We start from the raw sequence: 13816 nt of genomic DNA on the forward strand, positions 1-13816 counted from the left end.
TTCAATTCATTTAACCTCTAATCAACTTTGGATGGCCTAATACCAGCTTATCCACACACGGGAGTTGGCCAAGTAAAGGCCCAACTCTGGGGGGTATCACATTGTTTGTATCAGAGCCGATCTGTGACACCTCACAGTCGTTGACCTGACTGTTGAGGGGTGTAGCAGTTGATGATTCTTGGGGTGCAATATGGATGTTACATTCTAAAGTGGAAAAGAATGTGATACCCCCAGAGTTGGTCTTGCGCTAGGCCAACTCCCGTGGATGAGCTGGTGCCAGGCCATCCAAGATTGAATAGTAATTAAATTGATTGAATAGACTACTCATGTCAACAATATGCATATTTCTTTTCAGGAGGCCTACTGAAAGAACTCTAGAGTTAAGCGTGCTTACTTTAGATTAATTTGAGAATGGGTGACCCCTTGGAAAGTCTCCCAGAGTGGGCATGAGTGAGGACAAACGTACGCTGGAAGGACTGGCGTTGACGTGTTGAATCAGTCTGCAATCCTGACATGCCCGACTTTGCGTGGCTTGCGGATCAGAGTGTCATAGTTGGTATCATAGCCGACCTGCGATAACCCGCATCGTTGAAAGGACTGTTGACGGGCTTAGCAGTTTGACAATCCTTGGGGTGCAACGTCGACGTTGCATTCTAAAGTGAGGAGGATATGATACCTCTGGAGTTGGGCCATTGCTTTGCCAACTCCCGTGAGTAGATGAGAGACCATCCAAAGTTGAACAGATGTTAAATTGATTGAATAGACTACTTATGTCAACAATGTGCACATTTCTTGTTGGAAGCCCTACTGAAAGAACTCTAGAGTTAAGTATGCTTGCTCTAGAGTAACTGACGATGGGTGACCCCCTCGGAAGTTTTCCAAAGTGTGGGTGAGTGAGGACAGAAGCACGCTAAAAGGATCCGTGTTGACCTGTGGGGCCAGTATGCAATCATAATATGCCCGACTTTTCGTAGCTTGCTAGTCGGGGTGTCACAAGGATATTCATAACTTTGGTGCACCCTGGAACAATCATAAAACTGACCTTCCGCAACAGCTCCTTGCTTCCCAGTGTATTGGATAGCGCCATAACAGCTCCCCCTGATCCCCACATCGTTCCAAGAGGGATCGAGGCAAAGGAATGTGCTGGAACCCTTTTCGGCCTTGCCCCCCGAGCATCAGAGGTGCCTTATCCAGCCATCGGATTTCCTTGGAGGCTCGAAATGGGAATGTAGTACTGGAAGTGGTTCTAGTAAATAAATGATTTAGCTACCACTATGGAACTGATGGGACTAGCTCAAAGGTAATTCTAAATCTTTAAGTTGGAGGCAGCCCAAAGGATGTCTGCCCAGCAGGCGCACTTGATTCTCCGAGCTTCTGGGCGTTGAACGGAGATCCTCTAGATCCGGTACCCCTACAGAAAAGAGTAACATGACCATATTTGAGTGCCTGAGAGGTCGGATCTGCTGTGGAGCTGGCTGTAAGGCTCACGGAAGGCCAGGTCCCCAACGCAACGTAAATCTATCCGGATGGTAGGCTTCAGAACCTCGGTAATGTATCCGGAAAGTACCATAGCAGATCTGTTCTGGCCTTCCAACCGCCGCGGAAGCCTCATCTCGTGGAGCAGCTTCCGACGCAGGTCGAGAGGACGAATTGCCGAAGATCTTCTTCTTTTTTGACATCTCCATAGTTGTCGGCGGTGTCAACTTCCTCTTCCGGAGTTGCATGCAAAATCGCGAGATGTCGTAAAAAAAATCACCAGCATGGCTTTCGAAAAAATCTGTTGGAATTAGTTAATTCAAAGGGTTCCCCGGCCTCCTAGAAAAAGATCCGTGCTATCTCGTGATATTCAAATATTTTACGAATTAATAAGGTAAAAATAATACTGATGATGTAAAGGGAAGACTGAAAATAAAGCTAATAAAACAAATAAGAAACTGAAAATTGGAAAAGCTATAATAAAAGAAGCTGTAAAAATTTGGAAAAAAATACAGTGTTCTTGAAGGAAAAAAATATAAAAAAAAATTAAAGAAAAATTATTTAGGAAAAGAGAGGAAGAAGATGATAAAATCGTGTGTTCTTGAAAGAAATTACAGGAAACAAATTGTAGAAAATTATTATGAAGAAGAAGATGAAAAAAATGCGTCTAGAATCTGTCTGATCTTCCATACACGAGTCATTCTAGCGCATTTCTGTCATCACTCATGTGCACCTACAAGATTTCCCAGGAGGTCATAAATCCTCAAATCATTTCAGGGCAAGTACGTTTAACTTTATAGTTCTTTCCATAAGGCTCTCGAAAAGGAATGAGTACAATAATAATATGACTAGTATATTAAATCTATTTAACCTCTAATCAACCTCGGATGGCCTGACACCGGCTCATCCAAGGAGTTGACCTAGCACCGGCCCAACTTCGGGATATTATAATTTCACTCTTCTTTCAACCATCTTTTACAGGGCACTTCCACCTCTACTGGGCTGCCTTCACATCGAATTGGATCTTGACAATGGGACCAAATAGGTCGGCAAGTCCGTTCGCTAACCTAGGCCGGCTAGAGGCAACCAAATTTTGGGACGTGGGTATCTCTGGGCCTAAAGTTATCCACTTTAAACTGCGCTCGTACTAGGTCGACCCAATTTATTGTTTGAATGTGTCCAAAAAAATATAAAATATAATGTTTTAGATATATCTAGCAAAAAGAAAAAAAAAAACATACATTCATGAAACCTACAAACCCTTATAAATTACTCCTAAAATAGATAAAAATAAAAAACAGTTTAAATAAATGTGTATATCACTCGCATCAATTTACAATAGTAATGCGGAGACGTAGAAAGGTATTCAAGTAAATTTTTTAAATTTCTTGCAAATATGATTAAAATATTAAATCTATATTAATATATAAGTATATTTAATATAAAATTGATTGCAGACTTTCCTCATGACTGAATCTTCAAAATATTGATTCAAAATTATAACATTATTAATATATAATCATAAAATTTATTCGTAATTGTGAAATTGAGAAATGCACTGAAATAAAATATACATATCAAAATTTTCATGTCTATTCGTAAAATTAAAGTTAATTTCTACAAATTATATAGAAAAAATATATATCAAATTTTAAAATAATATAGAATTTTTAGAAAAATATAAAACATATAAAAGTAAATATAGAAATAACATATAATTAAAATAAATTTTTTGTAAAATTATTTATGTATAAATGAAAGTATAATGTAGAAATTAAAGTATAATTTATCAAAATTATTTGATTTTTTTTTTCTATTACACTCAACTATCAGGTTTAAACTTTTTTAATAATTTTAAATTTAAGATCTTCCATTAATGATTTATATTTATATTTTTTATATATTTTTTATTTTGTGTTTGTGAATACTATTATATTCTATTTATTACTTATATTTTTATACAATTATAAAATTTCTTAAAAGTATTTATAGACATGATTATTTATATCTTTTACTTTTTATATTAATAGTTAAAAAGTTATTTTATTTACCAATTAAGATTAAATTGCATAATTTTTCAAAATATTATTTAATAAATCAAATATATGTACGGAAAGTTATAAGTTTAATATTAAAAGTTAGTACTAACTTTATAAATTCTGTAATATTTTTATTAATATTTTTAAAATATATTTTATTCTAAAAAATTATAAAAAAATTAGGGCAATACGGATAATTGCGTATAAAAGTATGAAAATCGCAAAAATCACGCATGTCTAAGTATTGAAAACATAAATTTCAATTTATTTTTTTGAAATTTATATTAGTCATATATTATTTATTTTAATATTAAAAATTTTCAAATTAAATGTCATAAAATTTAATTTAATTATCATATAAGTTTTTTTGAAAATATATTTAAATATTTCAAATAAATCATCATATTTTTTCTAATTATAGAAGATACTTGTAAATATAAAATATCAAAGAATTTTACTACAAAATTTATAAAATTATATAATTGTGTTTGTTTACTAAGAAAAATTATAAAATTATAAGATTATGTTGGTTAGAAACATATATTATACATATTCCAAAAAAAATTATTTTCTATAACCAGAGCGTGCTATATAGCCTTAAATTATAAACAATTCTTGAAATTTAGAAAACAATTATTTTGTCTAATACTTAACACATAAAATATGATATTTTGTATAAACTACCGAAATAATTTTTTATATTTTACACGAGAAAAATATCTAAAATAAAAAAATTAAACTATTTGTTTTTTTGTTAGAGTACATATTAATCATATTGTTTTCTTATTTGTATTTGTATGTTAATTTATGACACTTATATTTATAATTTGTTATTTAAAACAAAAATGAAAAAATAAATTAGATACAAAAATATTTTTAATTTAGAAATATAGAAAACAATTATATTATTCAATATATTAAGATACTCCCCTTCTTATTTCAAATTTCATTGTTAGTATTTTCTTTTATTCCACTAAAAAGTATTATTTTTTTAATATATAGTAAAAATATTTTATATACAAATCTCAAAATACTTTTTTTTTTTTTAATTTTTTATATTTATACTAATTAATAAAATACTATTATTTTTATTTCATTATAAAAAAATAATCCATTTGAAATGAAAGAGAGAGCCACTACCAGAAATATGGCAATTGGCTTCAGAAAATTAGTTCGGATTTTGATCTAGATCCGAAGTTAATTTTTTTAAACCTTGAAATTTGGCTTGGAATCATTCCCGAAGACTAAAGCTCGTTCCCATTTTTGTGGTCTCGGAAATTCTGAAGTTTTTTGAAATGGCTTAGTTTCGAAATTTTCAAGACCAAATCCAAATTTACAGTCAACAGCGCCTGGGCTAGATTTATGTTTTTGGCTTCAAATTTCCGAAGCAATTATTAAAATTATTTTTTAAAAAAATAAATGTATAATCTTCTTCACCCGGGCCGTCTGCCAAATAGTAAAATGCATTGTTGCTATCACCGCCCCGCCTCTGCTGCCCCCGCCCCCGCCTGAGAAGAAGGAATTGTCGCCGCCATCAGAGAAGAAGATGAGGAAGAAGAAGAAGGAGGAGCTGCCAAAGGAGAAGGAGAAAACGAAGAATGAAATGCTGCTGCCACCGCTGCTGCAGCCGGAGAAGAAGAAGGACCAGGTCTGTTGCCGCGGCCGGAGACGAAGGAGGAGATGATGCCGTCGCCATCGCTGTCAGAGGAAAATTAAAGAAGAGGACAAGAAGACGCCGCTGCTCCCAGAGAAGGAGGAGGAGGAGAAAAGGTGCTGCACCGATGCTGGAGACTTTGCTGCCGCTGCTGCACCGCCGATGTTGCCAGAGAACAAAGAAGAGGACAAGAAGACACCATTACCGTTAGAGAAAGAGGGGGAGGAGGAGAAAAGCTGCCATGCCGCTGCCGCACTGCCGACGTTGTTGTTGCCGTCGCTGTCGAAGGAGAAGAAAAAGGAAGGAAAGAGGAGGAGGAAGAAGGAAGGAAGGAAGGAAGTAGGAAGAAAGGAGGAAGAAGGAATGAAGGAGGAGGAGGAAGGAAGAACGGGAGGGGGAAGGGTTCCGGCCGCTGGGGGGTGATATTTAGGGTTTTAGTTTTCAAAATTTTTAAAAAGTTTTAATTAATTTTATTTATTCATTTATTTTTAAAATTAAGAGGGGAGTTGAAATGGAGAAATATGAATTATTTTAGAGCTTCAGAAATTCGGAAGCCTTTTCTATGTAATATAATAATATATATAATTTTGTTTCCAAAATTCCGAAGCCTTTTTTATATAATAAAATAATATATTATTTGGCTTCAGAAATTCTGATATAATTTAATATAATAAAATATATATTTAATATGATTCGGAAATTCCGAAGTTATTTTATTTTGTTGTGAATTTATTTCCGAATCTTTAGATTTATCGAACAAATTTGGGAGAATCATATCCAACTTCCAAGAACGAAAATCAAAACCAAATTCAACGACAACGACGACTATTTCCGTAGCAGACGACGATGGCGGCCACCAGCAGCGAACACCGGCGGATGGCGGCACTAGGTCGACCATGGCTCTCTTCTTCTCCAGGTGGACTGCGTCTCCGCCCATCTTTTCCGGTCGTCCGACAACAACTCCAGGAACCGATCGAACCGACGAACATCGATCTTCTCTCACCCGATCTTTCCTCCAATCATCACACCGGCGAAGGGACGGCGGTTTTCAGCTCAACCCCATGGTGAGTGATTGCCAATGGTAACCACGCCTCAAGGTGGAGGTCGACATATTCGCTTTAAGCCTCGACACCCACCGGAATCGGCCAGAAGGGGCTCTTCACTCGTCGAAAAACCACTCGGAACTCACCGGAATCCGCTCGGCCTCTTTCCCTCTCAATCTCAATCTCACCCACTCTCTCTCTAACTCTCGATCTCACAAAATATCAATTCACCCCAAAACCCACTCTCGATTATAACAAAACCAACCACCTAACAAACTAACCAACTCACTTACTAATTGGGTTAGGGTAAAATGAGTTTGGGCTTAAGGATTAAAAGGGGTTGGGCCGATACGGTAAGCTGGGCTACAGAGTGGGCCAACTAATTTTTATTTCCGAGGTACTTGTCGAGTTAAGCCTCGAACGGCCAAAATTTCCAACATACTCCACCTATTTTGACTGTGGTTTAACCAAATCCCAAAATACGTATTTACTAGATATAGACTTACCTAGCACCAATGAATTTTATCCTCCCATTTTGTCTCTCACTACATCCACGAACAAGCGTTACTGCAGATAAAAAATATCACACAAAAACACATAGATCCTAACATGCACTTAGATAGATCACATAACAACCTAGCACATAGAACACACAAAAACTACACAATCACATACATGCATATACACAAAAGAAAGCAAACATATGTCGAATTCAAAAACAAAGAATCACATTATATGAGCTCCACCTTATTTGACATCTACTAGAGAACACTTAGCACTAGACACAAACAAAACCTTAGGCAATATGGTTCTAGCACACACCTCTACGGGCTAAGCTCAACCTAAGAACCTGGATCGATCGACCACTACCACTAAGATCTCCGGAGACATAACCACTCAGGTGTATTAACAATATAAATGTCTCAAGGTCACGTTTCAGATCAGATGCAAAGGGATATTGTTGAGGCCCTTCGACTTGTTAGAGCCCGAGAGGGTCAGGGTGAACACCGTGATGACGCACCAACTTATCCAGATGATGACTCAGGTATTTATGGAGAAATTTAGATATGATCATTTTTTATTTATTTTTCTATTAAGGTCGTAAGTATGTGCTATATTGTAGGCTCATATATTTTTATTTAATTTTTTCCACCAAAATCCTAACTTTGTGTTATATATATTGTATGCTCCTATGCTTTTATTTAATTTTTTCCACCAAAATTGTAAATGTGTGTTACATATATTGTAGGCTCACCATCACGGGTACCTAATTCAGTTTCTATGGATGCAGAAGCTTCTAGTAAGTATTGAATGTCATAAATATAATTTAGTAATGCATATTGATATTACTTATTTATATCTTTATTGTAGGTTCCGCTCCACCTCCAACTTCATCCACTACTGTAGCACTGCTTTCGATCATTGTTCAGGATGATGGCAGGTTTGGAATTATTCAAATTGAATGATATTTTTCTTTTTTAAAACATTAATTCTTATAATTTTAATATCATTAATGTTTCAGCCTATTTTGGCCACGAAGTGTTACTAGTAAATTTCGTAAAGTGTTTCGATCTATCGTGGATAAGGACGGAATCACGTGGAGGAAAGTTCCATCAATCACAAAAGAATGGTATTGGAAAGAATTTAAGGTATGTAGGTATAATTTTTAAATATAATGTGGTTGTACTTTATTACACAGGGATATTAAAGTATTTGCGTCTAACATCAAATATAGAAATATACTGTTTGGGACTCTTCAATGGAGGGTCAAGTCAAGGAGGATTTCAATTCCAAAGCTGTCAATGTATATGGTCAGTGGATACATGATATTAGATCTGAACGGGGGAGAAAGCCGGAGGAGCAAATTGATGTGACAATACTGGCCGAGTGGCGAAGAATTTGGTCATCTGATGCTGTAAAACAAAAATCCGATACAACAAAAAAGAATAGGCTTCGTGGGAATATGACTGGTCGTGCTGAGTCGACGCACACTGGTGGCTCGCGATCTTTTACGGAGTCAGCGTGGAAGCTGGTATTTCTTTGTTTAGTTATTAACATTGATTAATTTTTTTTAGATTCAATTATTAATTTTTTTTATCATTTGCAAATACTCAGGGAATGAATAAGGTTGGAACCTATAAATGGGCTCATTCTAAAGAACACAATTGCGTCACATTCATTAATGCAAAAGCAACTAAAGTAGCTGTGAGTTGATTTCTATTATCGTTTTCATAATTCATTCTAAATAAATATATTTTATTGTTTAAATTTTGTTGGGGAATGAATTATTTATATTGTTAGATAAGCTCATTTTGTATTTTTTGTTGCCATGCATTCTTTATTATTAAGTTGCAGATGAATTTTAGTGGGATTCTTATCATAGCTTAAAATTTTTATTTGGTGTTATTATTGTGTTGGTTGGCATAGGTTTATTATTCATCTTTAGGTTGGTTGGTGGGTAAAATTGGTGTTATTATTATATTTATGATTCATTCTAAATAAAAATATTTTATTGTTTAAATTTTGTTGGGGAATGGATTATTTATATTGTTAGATAAGCTCATTTTGTATTTTTTGTTGCCATGCATTCTTTATTATTAAGTTGCAGATGAATTTTAGTGGGATTCTTATCATAGCTTAAATTTTTTATTTGGTGTTATTATTGTGTTGGTTGGCTTTAGTTTATTATTCATCTTTAGGTTGGTTGGTGGGTTAAATTGGTGTTATTGTTATGTTTATGATTCATTCTAAATAAAAATATTTTATTGTTTAAATTTTGTTGGGGAATGTATTAATTATATTGTTAGACAATCTCATTTTGTATTTTCTGTTGTCATGCATTCTTTATTATTAAGTTGCAGATAAATTTTAGTGGGATTTAACTTAAATTTTTAGTTAAATTGGACATATATTTTATGTTAACTTTTCTTTGATATTGTAAATTAAGTTAAAAGTAACTGTTTATTGATCTTAATAAACTTCAAGAGCAGGAATTTTGTTTTGTATTGTTTGATTGAGCTCATGATTAAAGGATTAACATAAGGCACTAAAAATTATAGACCTATTGAAATATTGACTTTAATTGGATTTGGTTGCTTCATTCCGGGCATTTATTGGGGCATGTAAATTTTAGTGTTGAAGTCATATGCATTGCCACTATATTGTTGTTGTTGTTGTTGTTGGTTGTTGTTATTATTATTATTATTATTATTATTATTATTATTATTATTATTATTATTATTCATTTGTATCAAATATATTTATGATTTTGTTTGGAAAACTAACATTGTATTCATTTAAATTATTTTCAGGATGAGGTGGACGCTGTTGAAGCACACCTAACTCAACAAGGAAATACGTCATATGATCCGGATAATGTGTTCCTCACCGTAGTACCCCGTGACAAGAAAAATCGCATTTATGGGTTGGGTTCATTAGGTGCGACTGTTCCTCCTCGACCATCATCCTTCTGCAGCGATGGTCGTACTCCGGGCACATTTATTCTTGAGGAACGATTGACAAAGATGGAGTGTGAGTTGGGTGAGTTGAGGACAGATCTTGCCGTGGGACGTAGTCAATGGGAAGTGATGCAACAACGTGCCACAAATATGGAGAACCAACAACGAGCCATATACGATTTGAACTTGACCATTATGGAGCAATTATGACGTATGGGAGCACCATCCATTCATAGGTCCGAACCCGATTCAGATGGTGGTAGTGCTCCGATATCATGATATTTTATCATTACAAGGTTTTAGTTACGACCTTAGTTGTTTTGGTATGATATTATGGTAACTTGAATTAGATTTATACATTTTTCTTATATGTGCTACTTGCGGTACTCATACTAAATACATTGTGTTTTTGGTATATTGATAGTGTTTAAATTTGAAAATTTTATATGATTTCAACTAGTTCTTGTATCTTTGAGAAGATATATTAATCGAATCATTAAATTTATTAAATTTGAAAATTTGAATTAATATTTGAGATAGATATTGAAAAACAAAATTGACAAGAAATGAGCAAAAGAAATTGTAAAAATTGCGACGGAATTAGCAATAGTTATATTCTCTCGTAATTTGCTATAATTTGCTATTCTATTTGCAACGGATCTTGCAACATATATATTCTTTTTTAAAATGCGTTGCAAAAACTTGCAACAGAATTAGCAATAGTTATATTCTCTCGCAATTTGCATTGCAAAAACTTGCAACAGAATTAGCCACTGTAGTAAAATTACGTAACAAAAAATTGCGATAGAAATGACTGTCACTAATTCTATTGCAATTCTCTGCAACGGAAAATTTTAATTGTTACATTGGGTTACTACCATAATATTTACTACAACTTCCACTTGGTCGCAAATTCCGTTGTAATTAAAAGTTGCGACAAAAATTTTGTCAGTTGTGACGGAATTTTTCCGTAGTAATTTGTAATTTTTTTGTAGTGGGGGTAGTAAGTTTTGAACTTAGCTATGGATTTTTATTTAAATACCATGATATATTTTTAAAACTTGTATTTTTTCAGATACGTTTTCAGGGGTGAAGACAATTGTAAGTGTTGTTGTTTGTATGATGATGCCTATTGTATAACTAGTCATTTTACTAGTGAAAATTGACCAAATTAAAATTGAAAGTGTGTAGATGAAAGCTTATTTATACATTCTATCATATTAGATATATGGAAGCATATTTTTCTCAAAATATGTGAAACATTTTCTAATTACCCATGATCAAATTATGCATAGCTCCCAAAAGGTAATCAATATTTTAGAATCCTACATTCCTTGATGATGTGCTGCCATTACTGTTGCTTATGCTAAATATTTGTTCATTGTAATATGCAGCGAAGACAACGAAGAACTCTGATGCAATAGTAAGTGTTAGTAAAAAGGTCAACTCGACTCTCACTTTTTTGAACTTGACCAGTCCCAATTATGGTGTTGAAGGTATAAGAATTTTATGATTAATGCTTCTGAAATTTTATTTTGTTTATATCAAACTTGTTTAACTAGGAACTAATATGTAGGGAATGAGCCAGATTCAATGGGAAACACATCAAATGTTCAAAATGAGAATGAAAACTGTGAAACTGAACTTGGTGTCATCATAGACTTGCCATGTGCAGAAATGGGTGGCTCTGAATCTGGGGCAAAGGGGAAAAGGCGACATACTTCCAACAGCAAGGAAATCCCACATCGACTTGTTAAGAAACTCGTCGACCCTTAGTTGGCTATAAATACGGTAGGTGTTGTCAAACTTAAGCATACAAAATCAAGAGAACTTTCATGGGCTGTATGTTCATTTGTTAAATTGTAAAGGTACTTCTCTTTCTTAATTATCTACTTTTTTTTGTATTTTCTTTCTTTCTTTCATTATTTCTTAAAGTTCCCGTAGGGTGTGTGAGATCATATGGGTGGAAAAATCGAGAAGCAGTCCAAAGGGTTCTCAACTCATTGCTTCCGCGCCCAGATGGAACCCTAATTAGGGACTTTCTCCATTACTGTTATGCTTCCAATCTTGATTTTGTGCACGCGGTGAGTGGTCGCGAACCCCAATCGCTGTTTCTCCTTTTCGTTCTTATCCAACTTTGGCAAATTCGACTGAAGAACTAATTTAATATAATTACATTGTTTCCTTGTTTAGATCCATGTTAGAATCTTATGGCTTTAATGTGTACATTGGTAATAATATTCAACTATCATGGATGACCTATGTGCATGCTTTGTGCAATATTGATGGCATTGAACTTTGCAAACTCTATTATGAACATCGTGATTAAATTTTTTGTAGTATAATAAGAGCTTTGTAAAGCTATCTCACATCACACCGCTTACATATGAATATTTTAACTCACAAAAAAAGCGAGCACAAGTATAAATGACCAATTTGTTCTTTGGGATTCCATATATGGAATTAGACACTGTACTAAATTAAAAGGTAGGTCCGGGCAAGAGAACTTTTATATAAAAAAATTATTTGATGCATAAAATTTTTTATAAAGATATGACTTGGTGGTGTGCGATTGATTTATAATTATGAGGTTATGAATTCAAATTTTGTGCATTAAAAAGGAAAAACTAGACAAACTTAATATTAATGTTATTATTGATATTTTTGCATCTAAAAGTACTAGAAAAAAATATTTTGTATCTAATAATATATTTTATTATACGTAGGAAAAATATCATTTATATATATCTAGCCCTTTACGTTTATTATGCTAGAAATTTTGTTTTTATTCAATTATTTATATTTAACTAAAGTAAAAAAAAAAATTATTTATATATATATTTTAGGTCTTCTAATTTTGTTTTGCCTCGGCCTTTGGAAAGTTAGGACCGACTCTACGTAAATTAAAAGATAAACATAAATATTGCTCATGTACTCAAAATCACGCAGAAGCAAATCTGTCATGTGCTTTTCATGCCCACATAACGAAGAAATGTAATCAATATTAATGTCATTACCAATAATTATATATATGTTCTTGTTTCATCATGATGTTTGGCAACTTCCTTTGCAAGTTTGGAATGTTGGAACTTACCACGAATTAAATTATAAGCCTAAGATCTCTCGTGTTGAAATAAGAAATTAAATCTAACAAATATAACATGATTTGACATGGCCCGGCCGCGTATAATTATGACCATATATAATTTTCTTACCCACAAAGTTTAATAGAACAAATGAATTAAGAATAAGAATAAAAGAAAAGAGAAGGAAGAAGGAAAGATAGTGCAGAGAATGTGAATTAGTATAGTGATAACCAACCATGAGAATAAGTCTCGGACCTGAAATCAATCTAGAGGTAAAATACAAACAATAGGCATAATCCCACTGCAAAGGATTGGAAGCCATGAACCGATGGAATCACTCCAAAGACCCGATTTGAGATTCTAAATGCGAGGAAATCACTCCCTAACACTAGAAAATATAAAAGTGAAATTCGATTCAAGATGCAAAAAAGGTTCCCATTACAATGATAGGCAAGGACCTTATATAGAGGTCCTTGAGAAAAATAAAAGATAACAAATAATAAATGAAACAAACCAAAAGGTAAGTCTAACTATAAGGAAATAAATAATTATGGAAGTTTTAGATATGGAATTATAATATATGGAAACTTATAATAAAAGGAAATATATATTAAGGTACTTCTAGAAGCCTCCATAATAAGTGATGATTCCCTTGATAATCTTCCATGATTAGCGATTCTCTTCATAAGTGATAATTCCCTTGATATACTTCCATGATTAGCGATTATCTCGATAAGTGATGATTCCCTTGATAATCTTCCATGATTAGTGATTCTCTCTATAAGTGATGATTCCCTTGATAATTTTTCATGATTAGCGATTCTCATGATCTTTCAATTGGGATCTTGCGGGTTCCATTGAAGGAGCATCAGGTGAGGGCTAAGTGGTCTCCAAGCTCCATCCTTAAATTGATTCTCTATGAAAAATCGTATGATCAATGCAGTGACGGATTTTTGAAACTGACGAGCTCGGCTTTGAGTGATGGGTCCCACAAGCATTTGAATGCTTGAAGATTGGACGTCCTCGTCATTCCCTCCTTCTCGAAAAGCTTTCTTGTTTT

General features: G+C 33.8%; 2 protein-coding genes across 2 annotated transcripts; both read left to right on the forward strand.

The window, feature by feature from the left end:
* Positions 1-5061: 5061 nt before the first annotated feature.
* Positions 5062-5592, forward strand: LOC127252835 (uncharacterized). The gene is made up of 2 exons (XM_051277160.1): positions 5062-5163; positions 5221-5592. The coding sequence occupies exons 1-2, from the start codon at positions 5062-5064 to the stop codon at positions 5590-5592; spliced, it is 474 nt and encodes a 157-aa protein (XP_051133117.1).
* Positions 5593-7971: 2379 nt separating this feature from the next.
* LOC127252836 (uncharacterized) lies at positions 7972-9880 on the forward strand. Its single transcript, XM_051277161.1, has 3 exons — positions 7972-8244; positions 8328-8417; positions 9524-9880. The coding sequence occupies exons 1-3, from the start codon at positions 7972-7974 to the stop codon at positions 9878-9880; spliced, it is 720 nt and encodes a 239-aa protein (XP_051133118.1).
* Positions 9881-13816: the final 3936 nt, after the last annotated feature.

Source organism: Andrographis paniculata, unplaced genomic scaffold (genome assembly GCF_009805555.1).
Source record: "Andrographis paniculata isolate CXL003 unplaced genomic scaffold, ASM980555v1 Contig49END, whole genome shotgun sequence".
NCBI classification, from domain to species: domain Eukaryota; kingdom Viridiplantae; phylum Streptophyta; class Magnoliopsida; order Lamiales; family Acanthaceae; genus Andrographis; species Andrographis paniculata.

What these genes read in the sequence shown, in the direction of transcription:
- LOC127252836 (XM_051277161.1), top strand. Translation starts at nt 7,972, where the DNA reads ATGGAGGGTCAAGTCAAGGAGGATTTCAATTCCAAAGCTGTCAATGTA. An exon ending in CGGAGTCAGCGTGGAAGCTG is followed by an intron (nt 8,245 to 8,327) that starts GTATTTCTTTGT and finishes GCAAATACTCAG; the next exon opens with GGAATGAATAAGGTTGGAAC. An exon ending in CAAAAGCAACTAAAGTAGCT is followed by an intron (nt 8,418 to 9,523) that starts GTGAGTTGATTT and finishes AATTATTTTCAG; the next exon opens with GATGAGGTGGACGCTGTTGA.
- LOC127252835 (XM_051277160.1), top strand. Translation starts at nt 5,062, where the DNA reads ATGAGGAAGAAGAAGAAGGAGGAGCTGCCAAAGGAGAAGGAGAAAACG. An exon ending in CGGAGAAGAAGAAGGACCAG is followed by an intron (nt 5,164 to 5,220) that starts GTCTGTTGCCGC and finishes CATCGCTGTCAG; the next exon opens with AGGAAAATTAAAGAAGAGGA.